This window comes from Platalea leucorodia (assembly GCF_965183815.1).
Source record: "Platalea leucorodia genome assembly, chromosome: 5".
NCBI lineage: Eukaryota > Metazoa > Chordata > Aves > Pelecaniformes > Threskiornithidae > Platalea > Platalea leucorodia.
In genome coordinates this window covers 50,467,115-50,484,906 of record NC_138827.1, presented here as the reverse complement: position 1 = coordinate 50,484,906, position 17,792 = coordinate 50,467,115, and the positions used below count along the sequence as shown (strand labels likewise).

The 17,792-nt window shown below is 52.7% G+C and overlaps 2 protein-coding genes across 2 annotated transcripts; one reads left to right on the top strand and one right to left on the bottom strand.

Annotated features, from left to right (window-relative positions):
* Positions 1-473: 473 nt before the first annotated feature.
* On the top strand, positions 474-8,895 carry ALDH9A1 (aldehyde dehydrogenase 9 family member A1). The gene is made up of 11 exons (XM_082313757.1): positions 474-776; positions 1,411-1,556; positions 2,673-2,802; positions 3,129-3,263; positions 3,756-3,952; positions 4,459-4,599; positions 5,331-5,519; positions 6,588-6,675; positions 7,057-7,198; positions 7,753-7,865; positions 7,974-8,895. Exons 1-11 carry the CDS (start codon positions 596-598, stop codon positions 8,066-8,068), a joined length of 1,557 nt encoding a protein of 518 aa, XP_082169883.1. The 5' UTR covers positions 474-595; the 3' UTR covers positions 8,069-8,895.
* Positions 8,896-9,121: 226 nt separating this feature from the next.
* Positions 9,122-15,927, bottom strand: MGST3 (microsomal glutathione S-transferase 3). The gene is made up of 6 exons (XM_082311842.1): positions 15,827-15,927; positions 12,985-13,108; positions 11,707-11,780; positions 10,956-11,013; positions 9,699-9,771; positions 9,122-9,350 (listed from the first exon to the last, which is right to left on the bottom strand). Exons 2-6 carry the CDS (start codon positions 13,099-13,101, stop codon positions 9,241-9,243), a joined length of 432 nt encoding a protein of 143 aa, XP_082167968.1. The 5' UTR covers positions 13,102-13,108; positions 15,827-15,927; the 3' UTR covers positions 9,122-9,240.
* Positions 15,928-17,792: the final 1,865 nt, after the last annotated feature.

Below are 17,792 nucleotides of genomic sequence, written 5' to 3'. Positions count from 1 at the left end.
CACATGTATCTCAAGAGAAATGGCAACTGTGGTCACATCTTCAAGGAGGTGTCGATGCTGGTGATGCAGGGGGTGGTAATTCACCACGTGGTGCTCCACTGATCCTCTCCCAGAGCTGTAGTCCTGGTCCTTTGCTCCCCTTTTTGTCCTGTGCGCAAATCGCTGCGGCCAGGGACAGGACGCGAGACTGCGCCGCTCTTAGCGGAACTTCTCAGAAGCTGCGGCAGCTGCCTCTGAAATATGTTCCACGGTGAAATGTATCCGTGGGCGTTTGCTTTCCTGCAGCCCTGCCTTTCGGTTGTACGTACCGGCTCGTTTACCAAAACCTTTAAAATTCCAGTGTCGTCCCCTCCCCGGGGTGGAGTGGGAGGCGCTACCTCCCAGCCGCCAGGGGGAGCCCGAGCGCGGGGCGGGGCCGCGGGGCCCGCCCCACCCCGGCGGGCACGCATGCGCGTGCCCGCCGGGGTGGGGCGGGCCCCGCGGCCCTGAGGTAACCGCCCCGGTGGAGGCGGCGTCCCACGGGGTGCGAGTTGCTCTCCCGTGGGGTTTCCCTCCCAGCCCACCGCTTCTTCCCCCCGCCTCGACGGCCCAGCCGATGCTGGCCGGGTCCCGCTTGCCGAACCTCCTGCCCAGGCTCTGCGCCCTCCGTCCCGCCTTCGCCATGAGCAGCGCTACCGGTACCGTCACCATCCACCAGCCCCTCAACTACAGGGCGGGAGCCCGCGTTCAGCCCGCCGACGGCGGACAGGCCGAGGAGGTGTATGAACCGGCCACAGGTACCGCCCCGCTGCCTGCTCGGGCTGGGGGGGGGGGGTTAAACCTGCGCTGAGGCCCCGGGCCCGGGAGTTGCAAGGCCCGGGTGCCTTCGGTTTGGTGACTGCGTTTTGCCTCCTGCAGTGCAGGTCCATCATCAGACTTCTTCGCAGAACTCAGCTCTGACTCTCAGTCAAACAAAAAAATCGAGTGGTGCCTGATCTTGGCAAAGGACGCGATTTAAACGTTTCTAAAATGAATGCTTTTTTTTAATTGGAGATCCCTAAGTTTCAGCAGAATCGCTTCAAGAAAGAGAGTACTTAACTATGCTGTGGAATGTGTAACAGAGTCCTGAAGCTGGTGGTAGAAGTATAACAAACTCCAGTGGGAAATGGAGGAATTTTGTAACAATTGGAGCTAATTAGTAACTAGAACACAACTGTGGAGAATGGCAGATCTTTAATTTAGACCAGCTGAATTGCAGCACCTCTTCTGTAGCCAATTACAAATCAGTGGGAACCATAGCATGAGGTTCTGTAGCTTGGTATAGGTGGCTGGCCTGAAGTCTTTGGGGTCTGATGCAAGATAAGCCATATTCTTTTGTGCCCCTTTTCTGAGATTTCTGTCTTATTTATTTCCTGTTTAAAATGTACCCAGGTCGTGTGATAGGCAAGCTGCTCTGCTCTGGGGAGAAGGAGGTCGATCTGGCTGTGCAGAGTGCAAAGGCTGCCTTTAAAATATGGAGTCAGTTGTCTGGCATGGAGCGGAGCAGGGTGCTGCTGGAGGCCGCCAGAATTATTCGGGTATGTTGTGGGAGCTTGCCTCCTCTTTTGGAGAGGGGTGGTTCCGTCTCTGAGCTTTCTTGTGGGTTAATGTGGCTGTTGGGGGCTTCCAGGAGGACTTCCAGAGCTCCAGGAGGAATGCAGGAGTTAAAACCCACCTTTAACCAGAAGAGACAGTAGGCTGCCTTGGGCAGGGCTTCAGTCTTATCACTCTACTCAAGGCCAGTGTGTACCTTCTCTGCTTAATTCTCTTAGAAGACATAAAACTGAAGCCATCCAGTCGAGATCTTGCAGGGCTTATGCTTCTTTTCATAACTTCAAGATTCAGCTTCACTGCACATGATTTCAAAGCTGAAATTGTGTAACTGTCACATTGTGAATTTTCAGCTTGTTGGACACTGTTGTCACGTGACTCGAGTGTGTCTTGTTTTAGCAATAAAAAAAAGTAGGAATGCTGTTTTTTGTCTTAGACACCAGATAATACACGTGGGAGAGGATACAAATAAGCTAGCTTTATCACAAACTGCTTTGTGAGATAACGTGTTCTTGGATATCGAAGTTAATCCCCGTTGAGGCACAGATCTGTAAGAAACCAGACCTTCTTTCCCCAGTGTGTATATGTGATGAGAAAACTGTTCTCTTTCTGCCAGACTTTTGCTTCTGCCAGAATTCCACAGCAGGGTCATGTTTTTGCCTGGGAGGCGGTCTGTTAAATGATGCTTCTCAGCTGCGTTACTTTGTCTGTCCTTCACTAAGTCCTCTCATTCCATTTTGATCTTGCTGTTTGCTGTTCCTCCCAGTTTAAGTTCTATGAATTCTAATCATTGTTTACCAACTGGCTTCTCAGTTCAAGTTTGCCCATCTTTTAGGTAAACAGGAATGTTAAGCAAGACTGGACTAGCAGTGAACCCCAGCAGCTGCCTGTTTGACATTCCCCTGCAATTGGTCACCACTGGGAAATGGATAAATAGCAGTTGGCACTGTATCTTTTAGAGATGACAATTTCTCATGGGAGAGCCTGGCTTACTGATAGCAGAGCCTTGTTTGGGACTTGCGTGCTTGGGAAGCAGCTGTCCCCTTGTGGAGTTCTACTACAGGCTTCTCTAACATGTTGTCACTGTCCTGTGCCTCTCACAGGAGCAGAGAGAAGAAATTGCCACCTTGGAAACCATCAACAATGGGAAATCCATCTTTGAAGCCAGAGTGGACATTGACATATCCTGGCAGTGCCTGGAGTATTACGCAGGACTGGCAGGATCTCTAGCTGGTGAGAACGTTACCAGAGTTTGCTCTTTACTCTGTGTCCTGCCACTTGCATTCCCTGGTAAATTCTATGGCACAAGACCATCTCTGCTGTTGATTTCTCTTAAGAGATGGACAACTACTTTTTCTGAAGATCTTGGAAGGATTTTCAGAGATCTCTGCCTAATGCTGCTGTGCTCTGTGGGCACTTACGCACTTTCTGTGAGCTTGCTGGGGTAAAAGCTGTGTGTCTCTGTTCCCAATCAAAGCGAGATCTGGCCTCGGAGGCTCTGATAAGAGAGGAAGGGACTCTGCTTTTCTCTACCTTCTGGCTGTTTTTCTTCTTTGCAGGTGAACACATCCAACTTCCCGGGGGATCCTTTGGGTACACTCGGAGAGAGCCCCTTGGGGTGTGTGTTGGCATTGGAGCCTGGAATTACCCTTTCCAGATTGCATGCTGGAAGTCTGCCCCAGCCTTGGCTTGTGGTAATGGAGACATTCTGCCCGTGCAAGCTTCTCTTTGAAGCCAAATGATGTTGTAGGGGAGAGTGATTTGGGGGATAAAGTCTAGGATTACCTTGAAGGAGGTGTTGAAGGATTAGAAGCTTTCAGGCTGTTACTCTGGCAGGAAGTGAAAGGAAATGGAAGCGGGAACACAGCAGATGCTCAGAGGGCAGGAGTGCATCAGGAAAAAAGCTGATTGCTTGGCTTTGCACCAGACGAGGAAGGTCTCTGGAAATGTCTGCAGTGCAGGACCAGCAGCCCCATCTCCCCCAGCCCTTCCCAGCAGGAAGGTGCAGTTCCTCCCTTTCACTGGTTGCACTGCTCAGCTGAAACTGTTTTCTTCGCTCTTGGGGGGGATCTTCTGGGATCTGCTGAGACAAACTCATTGTGTGGGGTGGTTTGTTTGTTTGTTGTTCTTTTCCCTAAAGCAGTTTGGCTGTTAATTCCACCTTGCCTCTGTCTGGGTTCCCCTAGGCAATGCGATGGTCTTCAAGCCCTCTCCCTTCACCCCCATTTCGGTGGTGAGGTTGGCAGAGATCTTCACAGAGGCCGGTGTGCCCAAAGGGCTCTTCAATGTGGTGCAGGGTGGAGCGGCCACAGGCCAGTTCCTCTGTCATCACCCAGATGTGGCCAAAATCTCTTTCACTGGCAGTGTGCCAACTGGCATCAAGGTAAAGGCATCTTCTCACTCAGGGACACAGGGGGGTATGTACAACCTACAGTTTTTAAGCAAGAGGTTAGTTTCTGTGAATTTCTTGCCCTCAATTTATTCTTCAAAAAATTAAAAATCCCTAAAAAGACTTAAAAATAAATTCTGGTTTGAAAGAGAGGAAATATTGCCCCTTGAACTCTCCTTATGTGTGTGTACCTGTGGGGTGCAGTGACACAGATGCCATTACAGCTGTCCTTTGGGCTTACGCTGAGCACGAGACTTCCTGCAAATGACTCCTCAGGTTTTCTTGCTTTTGTCTTTAAAAAAAGACAAACCCCAAACCCTCTGAGACTGTCCCCAGTCTGAGCTAAACACCTCTAGGAAACCCAGCTTGCCCTTTGTGCTGCATCTGTTGTTGGTGAAGGGCACTGGGGGAAACTCTCCCCTTGGCTGTCTCTTACCTCCCTCCACCAGCCTCCCCTTTGCCAGTGGGTCACTTGTCTCTTCTGTCCTTGTTTCCATCAGATCATGGAGATGGCAGCTAAAGGGATCAAACCAGTCACCCTGGAGCTGGGGGGCAAGTCCCCCCTTATCATCTTTTCGGACTGTGCCTTGGAGAATGCCGTGAACGGAGCCCTCATGGCCAACTTCCTTACGCAGGGCGAGGTGTGTGTCTGTGGGGTGGGAGTGGTCCTCGTTGCTGTGGCGGGGTGGTTTCAAAACCGGGTGGCAGAGCCAGCCCATGACTTTGCATGGTGAGGGATGCCCTGAAGCTCCCATCCTGCCGCCCATTTCCCTCTGTAAGGTCACAAGGGATCAGAAGCAGGCCTTGCAGAAGCCAGTGCAGGGCGTCCCAGGGGAGCATGCTTTAGCCGACGCCCTGTCCTTTGCAGAAGTGGAGCCTCTTTAGCACCTAGTACTCAGCTCAGAGCAGCTGTGCCCTGGGCTCCAGTCTGACACACTGAGGTCAGAAGAAGCTGTGCTGGTTTCCTCTGGAGGGGTAGCAGGTTCCAGTCTGGTGTGCTGAGCGACAGCCCTGTGGGGCTATGTCTGCCCCAAGTTTGGGACCTCCACACATGCTGCAGGTTTTGTGTAATCCTGCTGACAAATTGGCTTACCAGGATCATCTCTGGGAACTGAAAAGGCTGCCAAAGTTCTCTCCTGCTGGTGACTTGATGCGTTTTTGCCACCTGGTGGCATCAGTACCACTATATCCAGCATGGACTGTTCAGTGCAGTCATGAGCAGCAGGTAATCTAGTCATCTTTGTCCCCAGGGACAAGTTAGCTGTTTTAGCAGCTGTGGAGAGTCTTTCTGAGCACCTCTGTAGCAGGACCCAAGCAGGGAAAGACTGTGGAGTGCTGTGTCTTACTCTGAGCAGCCTGTCCTGTATCCCAGGTGTGCTGCAATGGCACGCGGGTGTTTGTGGAGAGGAAGATACTGGATGCCTTCACAAAGGAGGTGGTGAAACGCACGCAGAAAATCAAAATTGGAGACCCGCTTCTGGAAGACACACGGATGGGAGCCCTCATCAACCAGCCCCACCTGGATCGTGTCCAGGGCTTTATCAAGCAGGCAAAGGAGCAGGTGAGATTGTGATGCTGCCTTGTGGCTGCCCTGAAATGTCTCTTTCTTGTTAGACAAACAGACTGGCAGCTGTTTTCCTGCCCCATGCCTTCCCAGTTAAGCTGTTTTTTTGTTGTCGTTGAATTACTCTGTAAGTATCTTGGGCCACTAGATTAAAAGTGACCCAGTGCACATCTCTGGATCATCACTGAAGGTGGCATGGCTTTTCATATCCTGATGTTGCCGAGTTTTAGAGGTTGTGAGATACCTAGCATGGCAGTCTGTAAAATGGGATAATCTATAACGTTTGGGCTGGTTATAAGTTGTGCTGACACCTTGCACATTTGGCTGTTACTTCATTTGGGTTCCAGTTTTGTTGGTTGCAGAAAGAGTTTACGAAGGATCAAAGGCCAAATTTACAGGCTGCTGGCAACAATCTCTGTAAGAGCAATTAGATCTACCCAGGCTTTTTTGTTTGTTCTCTAGGTTTTATTGTGAAGTGTAAAGATGTTCTAAATGTCAGCGCTAGGTATATGACTAGGCGTAGCCAATTTGGGGATGGGCTGGAGAAGGGGAACTGTGAGTGAAAGCCAGGAGGACTAGATGAGGATTTGGAAACAGGAAGATGGATGTGGAAGGAGATATGGGGAAGGAGAGGAGAAATCTCCATCTCCAAAGCAGGGCATTTGACAGAGGTAGGCGTTTCTTGCCAGGTAGTGTGTGAAGGGACTGATTGACTCGCTAATGAGGGAGTTCACACCATGCGAAGATGTGGAAGTCAATGTGATGCCAGCTGAGGATCTGCTCCTAGTTGTAGTTGTTTTCCTCCAACCTGCACTGGGTCCTGTGGCACTTGCACCCCAACCCAGCGTTGTTTGGACTTGTAGGATGGGTCTCACCCCCTGACCCTGATCTATCGGTGATGCTCTGTCAGCAGTCCTGACCTGGAGAGACACCCGGGAGGGCACAGGCACAGTTTGTCTGATAGGACTGTAAACCCAGCAGGGAGTATTGGCCAGCCAGACCTGTGGCATCTGGGCAGGATGCTCCTGGATGTGCCTGCCTACCTTCTGCTTGGCTCTTTTTCAGGGGGCAGAGGTGCTGTGTGGTGGGGACCTGTACGTGCCAGATGACCCAAAGCTGAAGAATGGCTACTACATGCGACCCTGCGTGTTAGGTATGATCCTTCCTATTCATGCTACTGCAGTCTTCTACATGGATGTTGCTGAGTTTCTTCTAGAGAAAGCTGTGTTCAGCGTGACCTGTCTCTGTGTATGTCCGCAGTGTGGCCAGGCACTGGTATGGGTGTACTAGAGAGAGCTGAGGCACTTAGGAACTGCATCCAGAGAAATCTCTGCTGTTGGACGATCTGACAGGACACATACAGTTAGTGCCTTTGCTGCCTTGAGATGCAGGATGGGACTTGCTCCTCTGCTAGCCAAGCCGCGGGAGTTGTGCAGTGCTGAGTGCTGTCTCGAAGGCTGTGTGGGTTGCTGAATGCACAGGCTGTTCTGCTAACTCTTCCTCTTGAAGCACATGTGCTCTGCCATGCTTCCAGGGAACTGCACGGATGACATGACGTGTGTCAAGGAAGAGATCTTCGGGCCTGTCATGTCCATTCTGCCGTTTGACACAGAGGAGGAGGTTGTGGAGAGAGCTAACAACACCAAATTCGGCCTGGCAGGTGGTGTCTTCACCAGGTATGACTGGGTGGTGTGGAAGTGGTCTAGGGAGGGGAGGCGAAGGGAAATACTGCAGCAACTTGATGCTCCTCTTGTGGTGCCTGGCATAGGCACAGATATCCTCTTCCAGAAAAGCTGGAGCAAGGGATTGCCAAAAGGGAACTTTTTACATGACAGCACATCTCCTCCTAGTTTTTCCTGAGGGGTTAGGTGGGCCCAGCTGTCCTTCAGACTCCTTCCAGCCTGCACTTGGCCTGCTGCCTGCCTTCCTGCATCTCCAGGAGATGTGCACCGGGAGCCTGCCACGCTGCTGAAAACACACAAAGACAGCTGTTGGCCGCTTGCCGTAGTCTGCTTTGCTGGTGTCCTTGTCCTGCCCTCTCAAATCAAATGCAGTTTTGAGTGTCCTTGGGAATAGGTGCTACATCCTTTGAGCAGGCAGAAACAAAGTAGGGCAGGTCAGGCTCCAAAAACCACTGCGACCTGCTGGCCTTTCTCTAGTGAGATGTCAGCTGGCAGGGGAGGAGGGGATGAATGGGAAGGGATCCGGCTGAATTGCCCTTTTCCTGCAGGGATATCCAGAAGGCTCACAGGGTAGTGGCTGCTCTCAAGGCTGGGATGTGCTTCATTAACAACTACAACATCAGCCCCGTAGAGCTGCCTTTCGGAGGATACAAGGCATCAGGTGAGCTGTTTGACCTTCCCTGGTGTGACTATATGCCAGTTACAGGGGGTATGAGTGGTACCTGGCACTGCCTGGAGCTGCGTTCTCACTTCTGGCTTGTCCCTGCAGGATTTGGCAGAGAGAACGGGCGGGCTGCCATCGAGTACTACTCGCAGCTGAAGACTGTCTGCGTGGAGATGGGTGATGTGGAATCTGTGTTTTAGTGGCTCTGGGGCCTGCTCAAGGGAGCATCAGCCAGGTCTTGTCTGTCAGCCAGAGATGTGGATCATTTACACAGCAATAAAGTGCTCTAAAATTGTAAGTGCCTGGGGGGGGAATGTAGCTGGAGCAGCATTTAGCCGCCCTGCTCCTGCAGGCGGGAACGTATGTGCAGGGCTCAGCCTGTGGGCCTGCTCCGTCCTGTCTGGTGGAAGATGGGAATCTCAGAGCAGGAGGTAGCAGTATGGCTTTCAGCAGCAGCGGGTACAGCTGCGTAGGTGTTACCAGAGGCTTGTCAGTGGCAGAGGCCCAGCCCAGGCCGCTTCCCCTGCTGCGTGCCTTGAACCCCATTACCTTCCACCCCCAGTCAGCTGCAGTTTTGGCTTCTTAACAGGTATGACCCTACTCAATGCACATATAAGCTCTTGGACACATTGATATCCTGTAGCTGTAGGCTCTGTCTAGTCTCTGACTACATAAAAGCCTTAAGGGTAGGATTGTTTATTCCTTTCAGCCCCCTTATAAACACAAGTTTTGTTTTTTTTCTATCTGTACCTCACTTCCAAGGTGGGACAAAATATTGTGGGGAGGGTAGGCTGTTGCTGCCTGGCACAGGCATGGCTTGAGAATCATCTCCACACACAGAGTATGGAGCACAACTGGAGTGGTAGCAAGCTCCAGCACAGGATAGAGTGCTGCCTCTCTTAAGCAAAAGCTATTTGACTTCCTTCCTCTAGGCCTACTGTTCTTTATAAACATGATGAAGTAACAACTTTAAATGTTTGCCTACATCTTTTTTTAGCAATCAAATAAATATTAATTCTGTCTGGAACATCTTATCGGAGAGTTACATGAATTTGAGGGGTCCAGAAATAGGGCTGTTGCTGTATGGGCTAAACAGGTTGCAAGATGGCTTTTTGGTCACTAAAATCATAAAAGCTAGGACGTCTCTGCCTGACAGGCAGATTTCTGGAGTCCTTACAAAACCAGAGTTGTTCTAGCATTCTGCAAAACATCTTAAGAAAACCCTCTATAACTTTAGAATGAAAATAACAGAATTGACAACTTCATTTTATTGAATGAGGAGAAAAGGAAAAAAAGGCAGGAAATGAAATGTTCTAAAAGAAAACAAAACAAAAATCCCTTCAGTTTCCCAGGCAGCCATCACGATGGTCAGTTAGTCCTGGCAGATCCAGCCGAGGTGCTGGCAAGCTGAATACACGCCTGTGCCCACCAGCCCAATGAGTGCAGCTGAACCAATGGCCCCTCTCCTCCGGTTTTTTGGATCTGGAAAAAAAAGACGTTTTGTCAGCTCAACAGCCCATCACTGAAAGACTAGCCCATCCTGAAAATTAGAGGGAGCAGGAACTAGAGATCAATCTCAAGGCAAAACAGCAGGCACCAGCTCAGGCCAGGTACCTACCCTCAGTCTGTGCTATTATTAGATTAGTGCTCTTCCCATCAGTAGGAAAAGCATGCTGCAGTTAACAGCCCGTGGACCTGCACCCTTTTCTCCACACCCTGACTGGAAGCTTTATGCTGCCTCCTTGACGTGAGCTGGAGGAAAGAGCCCTGAGGCCACTGTAGAAGACCTGAGTTTCCAAGCACCTTCTGTGCTGCAGGGTAAAGACCTACCTCCTGTGTAGTAGCCGTAGGCATAGAGGATTCTCCCAAGGATCCAGGTGATGCCAAGTCCTGTGGCAACCCGCTAGAGAGAAAGCAGAAGCATTAAGGGTTTTGGAGACTTGCCGCTTCCAAGTGCTTAGCTGTTACAGCAGCCCTGCTTCAGAGAAGCAACCGCCAACTCCAGCGTGGGTCCTGACCCAGCTAGAACTACTGGGAGTCAGCCCGGTGGAGGTGGGTGACTGATGCAGCGTGCTAGGGTGAGCTTTGTATGGGAGGAGTCACTTTCATGATGCCAATGGGGAGGTAGCATGTGATGTGCTGCAGAGCCTTGCTGTTTTGCAGCACAGCTCTTCCCAAGCAAGAAATGGTTAAGTCATACAGGCAGCAGGTGCTGAATCTCATTTCACCGCTGTCCAATTAGCGAGCTAGACCATGTGCCAGGATCTTGGAGGCAGCTGTTGCCCCAGGCCCCAGTCCACTGCCTCCAGCAGGTGTACAGGATTTCAGCAGCAGGTGTTACAAACTTCCACCTTGCCTCTTAATGTAGAGCTTGCTGCAATAGGGCTCCAGATTGCCAGATTCACCTATGCTGCTTCCTTCCCTCTCTAAAAAGGAATATTCAAGAACGACCCGATTTGTCTGTTGGTGGCAAAGAGCTACTAGTTTTGGCCTCTCCCACATGGCTGCCTCCTCATGAGCTGTCTACATCTTTCAGTTAGAAATAATCCAGGCTTTTTTTGATCCTTCATGCACCTCCTTGGGTGGTGGAAGTGAGTGGGAAGATCGCCATGTTCCCCATCTATTCTTATCAGATAAAGAAAGTGTGCTTAGAAGGGGGAGAGAGGGTTCCTGTCCTCCACGCAACCAGCTGCTGAGTAGTGCTACTGTAAGCCCAGCAGGACCCTGTGGGGCTTGGAAGAACCAGGCAGGGTTGGAGGGACCCTTCCCACTCGGACTGGAGGCTACAAATGCTTTGGTTTGTCCAACAAGGCAGCCTTAGGGGAAGGAAAGGGGTCTAAAGCTGAAGCAGCAGTAATGAGTTTATTAAATACTTGTGATTCCCCTGCACAAGACCTTCTATCGCTACATTTTCAGAAGGGGCACAGCTGTGAAGTGTGATACGGCTAATGAAGCAGCCTGCTGTCTCCAGAGGGGCTAGCTGGCCTCCAGAGGGGCTAGTTTGGCCTATTGCCCTCCCCACCCTCCCCAAGTCAGGGAGCAAGAGCAGAGTTCAGTCATGCAGACCTGCACTGTAGTGTCACTTACCGGGTGGTAGACTCCACCGGTGCCTAAGAAGAACAGGAAGGCAGGGTAAACTTCCAATCTGAAAATAAAAGTGAGGAGGTTGCATTTGTGCTCAAGTTGCTTACAAAGAGGAAACCAGAAACGCAGAAGCTGCGAGCATCCCCTGCCAAGGTCTCTGTTGGGCCTGACTGTTACGAATCTCCATGCTCAGGAGAGCTGTGCGTGATGCTGTGGCCACAGATGGAGGAAAGAGGGAATCTGAGTGTCCACAGACTTTTAGGGACTTCCCCCCCTATCTGTGCCTCTCTGCAAGGCCACCCACCCACTCTTTCCGTTTTGTGCCCTAAGCCACTGCTAAATAGTACTTAGCCACCACCTAACCCAGGAGGAGTTGTTCCTCTCGGCACCCCTCTGATGTGCTGTTGTAGCCGTGGCCCACGTTAGCCTCTCCCCAGGGAGATTTGGGCAATACCACAGATCAGCAGCCCCTAGAGAGGCTCTTCTGGAAACGAGACTTCCAGTGTCTTAAGATCCACCCATGGAGGCAAAGAGCCAGGCACTGGGGAAGAGGAGGCTGCTTCACAGCCCCATCTCATGGCTTAAGGCATGGTAAGGAGGCAGCACAGCCTTACTATGAAGCATCACCTGGCCGCGTGTTTTCCTCAGGCACTGAGCCTGAACCCAAGCACTCGGCAGCAGCGAGTCTCCAGCTGTAGGCCCTGATCCACAGCCCCGTGTATTTTCAAGGTCTGCATTCATACGTGGTACTCACGTGTTCTGGTGTGCACGCTGGATGCAGTTGAATATACGCCCGTGTTCAGGGTCTGTGCTGTACATGGTTGGATACTGCCAAAAAAATAAACCAGCAGCAAAACGTGAGCAAGCACAGCCTGGGCTCGGGAGCCTGTTCTCCAGCAGCGAGGAGCGCGCCCTCCAGTGCCAGGGAGCCCTGAGCTGCATGGGTGCTTGCAAGACTGACTTGAATTGGCAAGTTAGACCCCGTCTTCTGCCCCATGGCCCACAGCTGCTTTGTTGAAATTTGCTGCTTGCCTCAGGCCACTTCCTCAACTCCCTGAGCAACCTGACTACCGTGGAGGTGGCCCTGTTTCGAAGAGAAGATAGCCAGGTACTGGGTGACCTCCCTGTTTAAATCTCGTCCCTCTGGAGGGGAGAGCAAAGCAGTGTTACTGAGGGCATGCCCCCATGTCTCTTCTGGGGAGCCGGCAGCAGCCCATCACCCAGGAACAGGCTGGGAGGGCACCGCCTTCCTCACCACTGCAGAGCTGAGCAGCCAGCCGGAGCCGTCGCTTGGCTGCAGAGGCTTCTCCCAGCCTGAAATCCAGTGCTCTGTGCTCCATATGCACTGGGCAGCTTTGCTATAATCCTGACTTCATGCAGCAGGAGTGGGGTCACCCCAACAGGCACCCAGGGCCTGCGCCACATGCCCGGGGCCGTCCTTGCGCCCACCCTTTCTTGCCACTTCCCCGAGCGAAGGAGCGGAGTGTCTGCGCTCAGAGCCAAGTGACACAGCAGCCTCTGCATGCCATCGCCCTGACGCACGGACAGGACCAGCTGCCCCCACCCAGCCCACAGCCCTGCCCGGCTCGTGGGCTCCTCGATGGATGCCGAGGAAAGGTCACTTTGAAATACTTCTTGTGATAGGGCTCACGTGCTCCCTCTGAGCTTGAGACACCCTCCTGTCACTTTTGTTCTACCACGATCCCTTTGCCCCCAGTGCTGCCTTGGCCGCCTTTGCAGGAAAAAGGGCTGTGCTGTTTCTTGTTCATCAGTGTTTCCGAGCTCAAAGCCTTGTGCTTTCAGCCGTCTCAGCTCGGTGCCAATCGCCTGATCTGCCAAACCCCAAGCTCTGTTGTGCCATCTGCTCCAGTCTGGAGAGCCAGAATGGCAGCTCCATTCCTTCTGCATCCGTGTGGTGGGGCAGGAAGTGTCAGCAGATCACCCAAAAATAAGCAAGGTGTCTCCTAGCTTGTCTGCAACATCCCCTGCAGACTGGCTCCGACCTTCCCATTCCCTCAGCCTGAGCACTCACCTCCACATTATACTTCTTGCGGGCCTTGGCCACTTTCACCGCGAGGTGCGTGACCAAGACGAAGCTGGCAGCCCCTGTCAGGATGACATAGCCGTACTCCTTTGAGAGAACAGCCATCTTGGTGCTGTCAGAAAAAAGAGAGCCCATTAGTATTTTGGGGTGTGACTGGAGAAGTGGCAGCTCACTGCATGCTGACGTGTGTGTAAGAGTTCCTGAGCATGGACCCAAGACCTCCTAGCAGGGGGACCAGCTGAAGGAAGGGAGAAACACTGAGCTGGGAAATTTTCACCTCTTGGTGCCTGCTGGGTATTAAGCAGCACAAACCAAGGGCTCTCTGCTCAGTTCCTGACAAGCAAGCCTTAAAATCACTGAAGTGTTGGTGGGAGGCGGTGTCTGGAGGACCCTAGTCCAAGCCTCGGGCTCAGAGCAGGACTACAGCTAACAGTAGGTCCCATCAGCTCTGGCTGTGGCTGGCTACGTCCCACGACCTCACTGACAGTGCTGTGCCTGCAGGGACGCTCTGCAGAGGTGGGCAGAAACCGATTGCTCACGGCCACTTCCAAGGCCAGAGCTAGGGGCCACCAGTGAAGTCAGGAAACGGATTCAAAACAAACCAAAAGAGGTGTTTTTTCATGCAGGAGGAAACAGACCTGTGGAACTCCCTGCTGAGGGATGTTGTGAGTGCAGGCAGTTTTCATAAACTCATGGGGACCCTGGGCAAGTTCTGGGAATGAGAGGTAAACTGGGAATTATAATACAGACAAACTAGAACTGGCTCAGAAATCCCCTGAGCTGGAAGGAGCAGGGCTACATGAACAGTTAGTTTGAATCACTAAGGTCATCCTTACATAAAATAACAATAAAACCCACCACAACAATTGCAATAATAACCAAACCTTTTCAGAAAAGCGGCACTGGCAAGACGAGCAATGCTCACCCCCGCAGCTTCAAGGAACCCTCTCAGAGTCACAAGTCAGTGAACAGCCCCCAGCAACACGCAGCTGCTGGCATTTACCAACATCTGCACGAGCTGGTCTGCCAGCCAGGAGACACCAGGGCCTGTGTGGTTTGTATTTAATGGTTCTGCGCTTCCTCACACAGGCCTGAGATGGAAGCACGGAGCAGAAGGCGCATGCAGCAGCCTCCACTGCGCTGCCCCGCAGCAAGGCTGTGTTGCATGCTTCTCCCTCTTTCCTGCTCCCCATCTGCCGGACCTGCAGCCTGCGCTGCTGGGCGGTGCTCGACCCCGAGCGCTCTGGCACCCTCCCCGGCTGCAAGTGAGCACAAGGGCCCTTCCCCACAACCACCTGGCACTGGTTCTCTTGCACAATCCCAAACCTCAGATGTTTTCTGTCTGTGTGACCCCAAACGGTGCTGCACGATGCAGCACAGCAGAGACCTCTCTCCAGCACTGAGACGATACCCTCTCCAAACCAAACCCCAGCTGATGCCTATCTCCATCTGGTGCCTCCACGATGTAGCAAGGTTTTGGTGTCTCCCGCACTGTCCCACCAGCACAATCTGTCAGTGTGGGGGAAGACGGGCCACATCACAGAACCGGTGCAAACAGCCTTCCTATTGCAACAGCGCCAGCACCCCTCGCAAGGGATCTTCAGGGACCAGAGGCTTTTATTTCTCATTTACAAAGGGATTATTATTGATGGAACAAGCTGAAGCCAACAGCTGGGTTTGTCCACATGAAGTTTGGTAAACAATTATCAGTAAGAACATTCAAAACCTCAGGTAAGTAAGAAACATCAGCTACACCCACATGCAATAGAGGTTAACGCCTGACAGAGGAGACACTGAAAATACACCACATTCCCACCCGGTAGAGCAGGTTGATGGTCACACTTCCCCCTTCAAATTACAAGGTTAGCGGAGAAGGTTAGTGGAGTGCTAGCTAGCCTGCTAGCAAGGACCAGACATTTTATCTTCACGGTGGTAAGTTATAATGCGGGGTTTTATCTTAGCAGCAAAGAGCACGATTCAGTCACAGCAAAGCATTAAGCCAGGTGTATTATAAAGCTGCTAATCTTACATTACAGGTATAAAACTCCACTGCGAGCCTTTGCTCTACTAATGTGGAGCCATATAAAGCACTTCAAAGTCCACAGGACTTTCAGCCTCTCTCGGGTTGCACGCCTTGCGGCTGTTTCTGGATTCTGGTGCATTTCAGCAACCTTTGTCCGCAGCTGCAAGGACTTTGCTGAGAAGCACTGGTGCGCTGCACAAGACCAAATTTTTATCTTCCATGCAGCAGTGTTTTAGGCTGGAGCCACACGACCAAGAGATTCTGGAGCATGACACAGCACAGACTGGGAGCTGTAGCAGAAGAGCCTCTGGGGGTGCTTTTACCCCAGAATAAGGGTTCTAACCAAGTTTGCCCTAACGCTAGAGTTATTATGAGTCAGCAAAGTCGATGAAGTCTCCTCATGCAGACCCATGCTCGGATTCTGACTGGGCTACCAGATACAAGCTCAGACTTTCCCTCAAGCCCGGAGAGCCCCTTGTCCCGTCTGCTGCCAGGCGGGCGTGCGGGCTCAGCTCCAGAGGCGCAGCTCCCCGCAGGCCCCGACTCTAAGCAAGCTGAGCACGCTGGGGCGCGGGCAGGGCCCGCCGCCCTCTGCTCACCCTGCAGGCGCCTTCCCCCGGAGCCTGCGCCCGGAGGGACAAAGGGGAAGCCGGGCAGCAGGGCCACAGCGCTTGCTATACCTTCTTTACTGTCTATCAGGACAATCAGCATAAGCATGCATTCCCACCATTCGCTCCGCCCGCCGCGGCCCCGGCCCCGGCCCCCGCTCCCGGAGGGCCGCGCGGGGGATCCCCGGCCCGCACTCACCCTCCGGCGCGGCGCGGCGCGGAGCAGCCCGGCTCGGCCCGGCCCGGCCCTGCAGGCTGCGGGAGGGAGGCGGGAGGGGGCCGCGCCCGGGGCCGGCTCTGCCCGCGGCACCGCCCGCAGGCGGGGCCTGGCGGCGGCCGCCCCCGCGCTGCCGGCGGTGCGGAGCGCTGCGGAGCGGAGCGGTGCGGAGCGGTGGCGGTCAGCGTCGTGGGCGCTGGTCCTGGGCCGAGGGGTGGATTTGGCACGGATTCGTGTGGCTCTGCAGAGGGTTTCGCCGTGCCGGTGTCTTCCCGCAGGCCACGAAGGTCGCTAAGGGTTGATTCACAGTCTGCAGTTTAATGGCTCTAAGACAGTATGGTAATTTACATCATGCTTGCTGAAATCTTCTCCTGCTTTTCCCTTTTATTTCACCAGATCCTGCTGGTGTCGGATGAATCATAGAATGCTTTGGGATGGAAGGGACCTTTAAAGGCCATCTCGTCCATCCCCCCTGCAATGGGCAGGGACATCTACAACTACATCAGGTTGCTCAGAGCCCCATCCAGCCTGGCCTTGAGTGTTTCCAAGGATGGGGCATCTACCACCTCTCTGGGCAACCCGTTCCGGTGTTTCATCACCCTCGTCATGAAAATTTTTTTCCTTGCGTTCAGTCTAAATCTGCCCTCCTTTAGTTTAAAACCATTACCCCTTGTCCTGTCACAGCAGGCCTTGCTAAAAAGTATATCCCCGTCTGTCTTGTAGGCCCCCTTTAAGTACTGAAAAACCGCAATAAGGTCTCCCCGCAGCCTTCTCTTCTCCAGGCTGAACAACCCCAGCTCTCTCAGCCTTTCCTCATAGCAGAGGTGTTCCAGCCCTCTGATCATTTTTGTGGCCCTCCTCTGGACCCGCTCCAACAGGTCCCTGTCCCTCCTGTGCTGAGGACCCCAGAGCTGGACGCAGCACTCCAGGTGGGGTCTCACCAGAGCAGAGGGGCAGAATCGCCTCCCTCGACCTGCTGGCCACGCTTCTCTTGATGCAGCCCAGGATAGGGTTGGCTTTCTGGGCTGTGAGGTCACGTTGCCGGCTGATGCCCAGCTTTTCATCTGTCAGTACCCCCAAGTCCTTCTCCTCAGGGCTGTTCTCAGCGAAGAAGCCAGTGTTTCACACGTGGAGTTGCTGCACTCGGTCACGTAAGCAGATACTTCTTGCGGCAATTACCAGCGTTAGTGATATGAAGGATCTTATTTACATCTCCCTTTATTCTGGTCTGTATATGCAACCCTGGGACTTTGGCATCGAAACACAAGCCTTTCCAAGAATATCTGGAGTGTGTAAGCAATATTTTTTACAGTAAAAAAATTCCAGTTTTAGGGATATGTGATACAAAACTGGAGTTGGACTTCCCAGTTTTGTAAATGTGCATAAACCGGTGGAGGTACAGGGGGCCCGGCTGCAGGGGGACAGATGGTGTCTTTTGCTGTCGACAGTGTAATGGGGAAGAAAGCAAGACCCAGTGGGATCCCGGGCCCCTGGTTTTAATCTCTTTGCTCACGTACCTGCCATTCCGCAGCAGAACGTTCTCAGATTCCCAGGGGCTCCAGTGAGCTATCTGGGCTGGTCCCAATAAGCTCTGCTGGGCTTTCTGGTCAAAAAGGCTTTGGTGAACTCCCTGGCTGCAGCACAGTGCTGGGGCCTTTCCCGTATCCCGGGTCGTACCTCTTCTAGCCTGTCGCTGCGACAGGACAGGCCCCACGCTGAGCCTGCTTTTCTGTGGTCTCATGGTAAAGCGGGAGTGTAAATGCCTGGCACTGTGCACACCTCTCATGCCCCCCAAAAATGAATATTTTGCCAACGCCCTGAGTCCCAGAGAAAGAAGACAAGTGGAGGTAGCACAGTGAGTGAAACTGGAGCACAGAGACTTTCTTCTCTTGCAGTTTTATTACACTTCAAAAAACCAGCATCTAGAGTGGGGCATCATGTGGGAAAT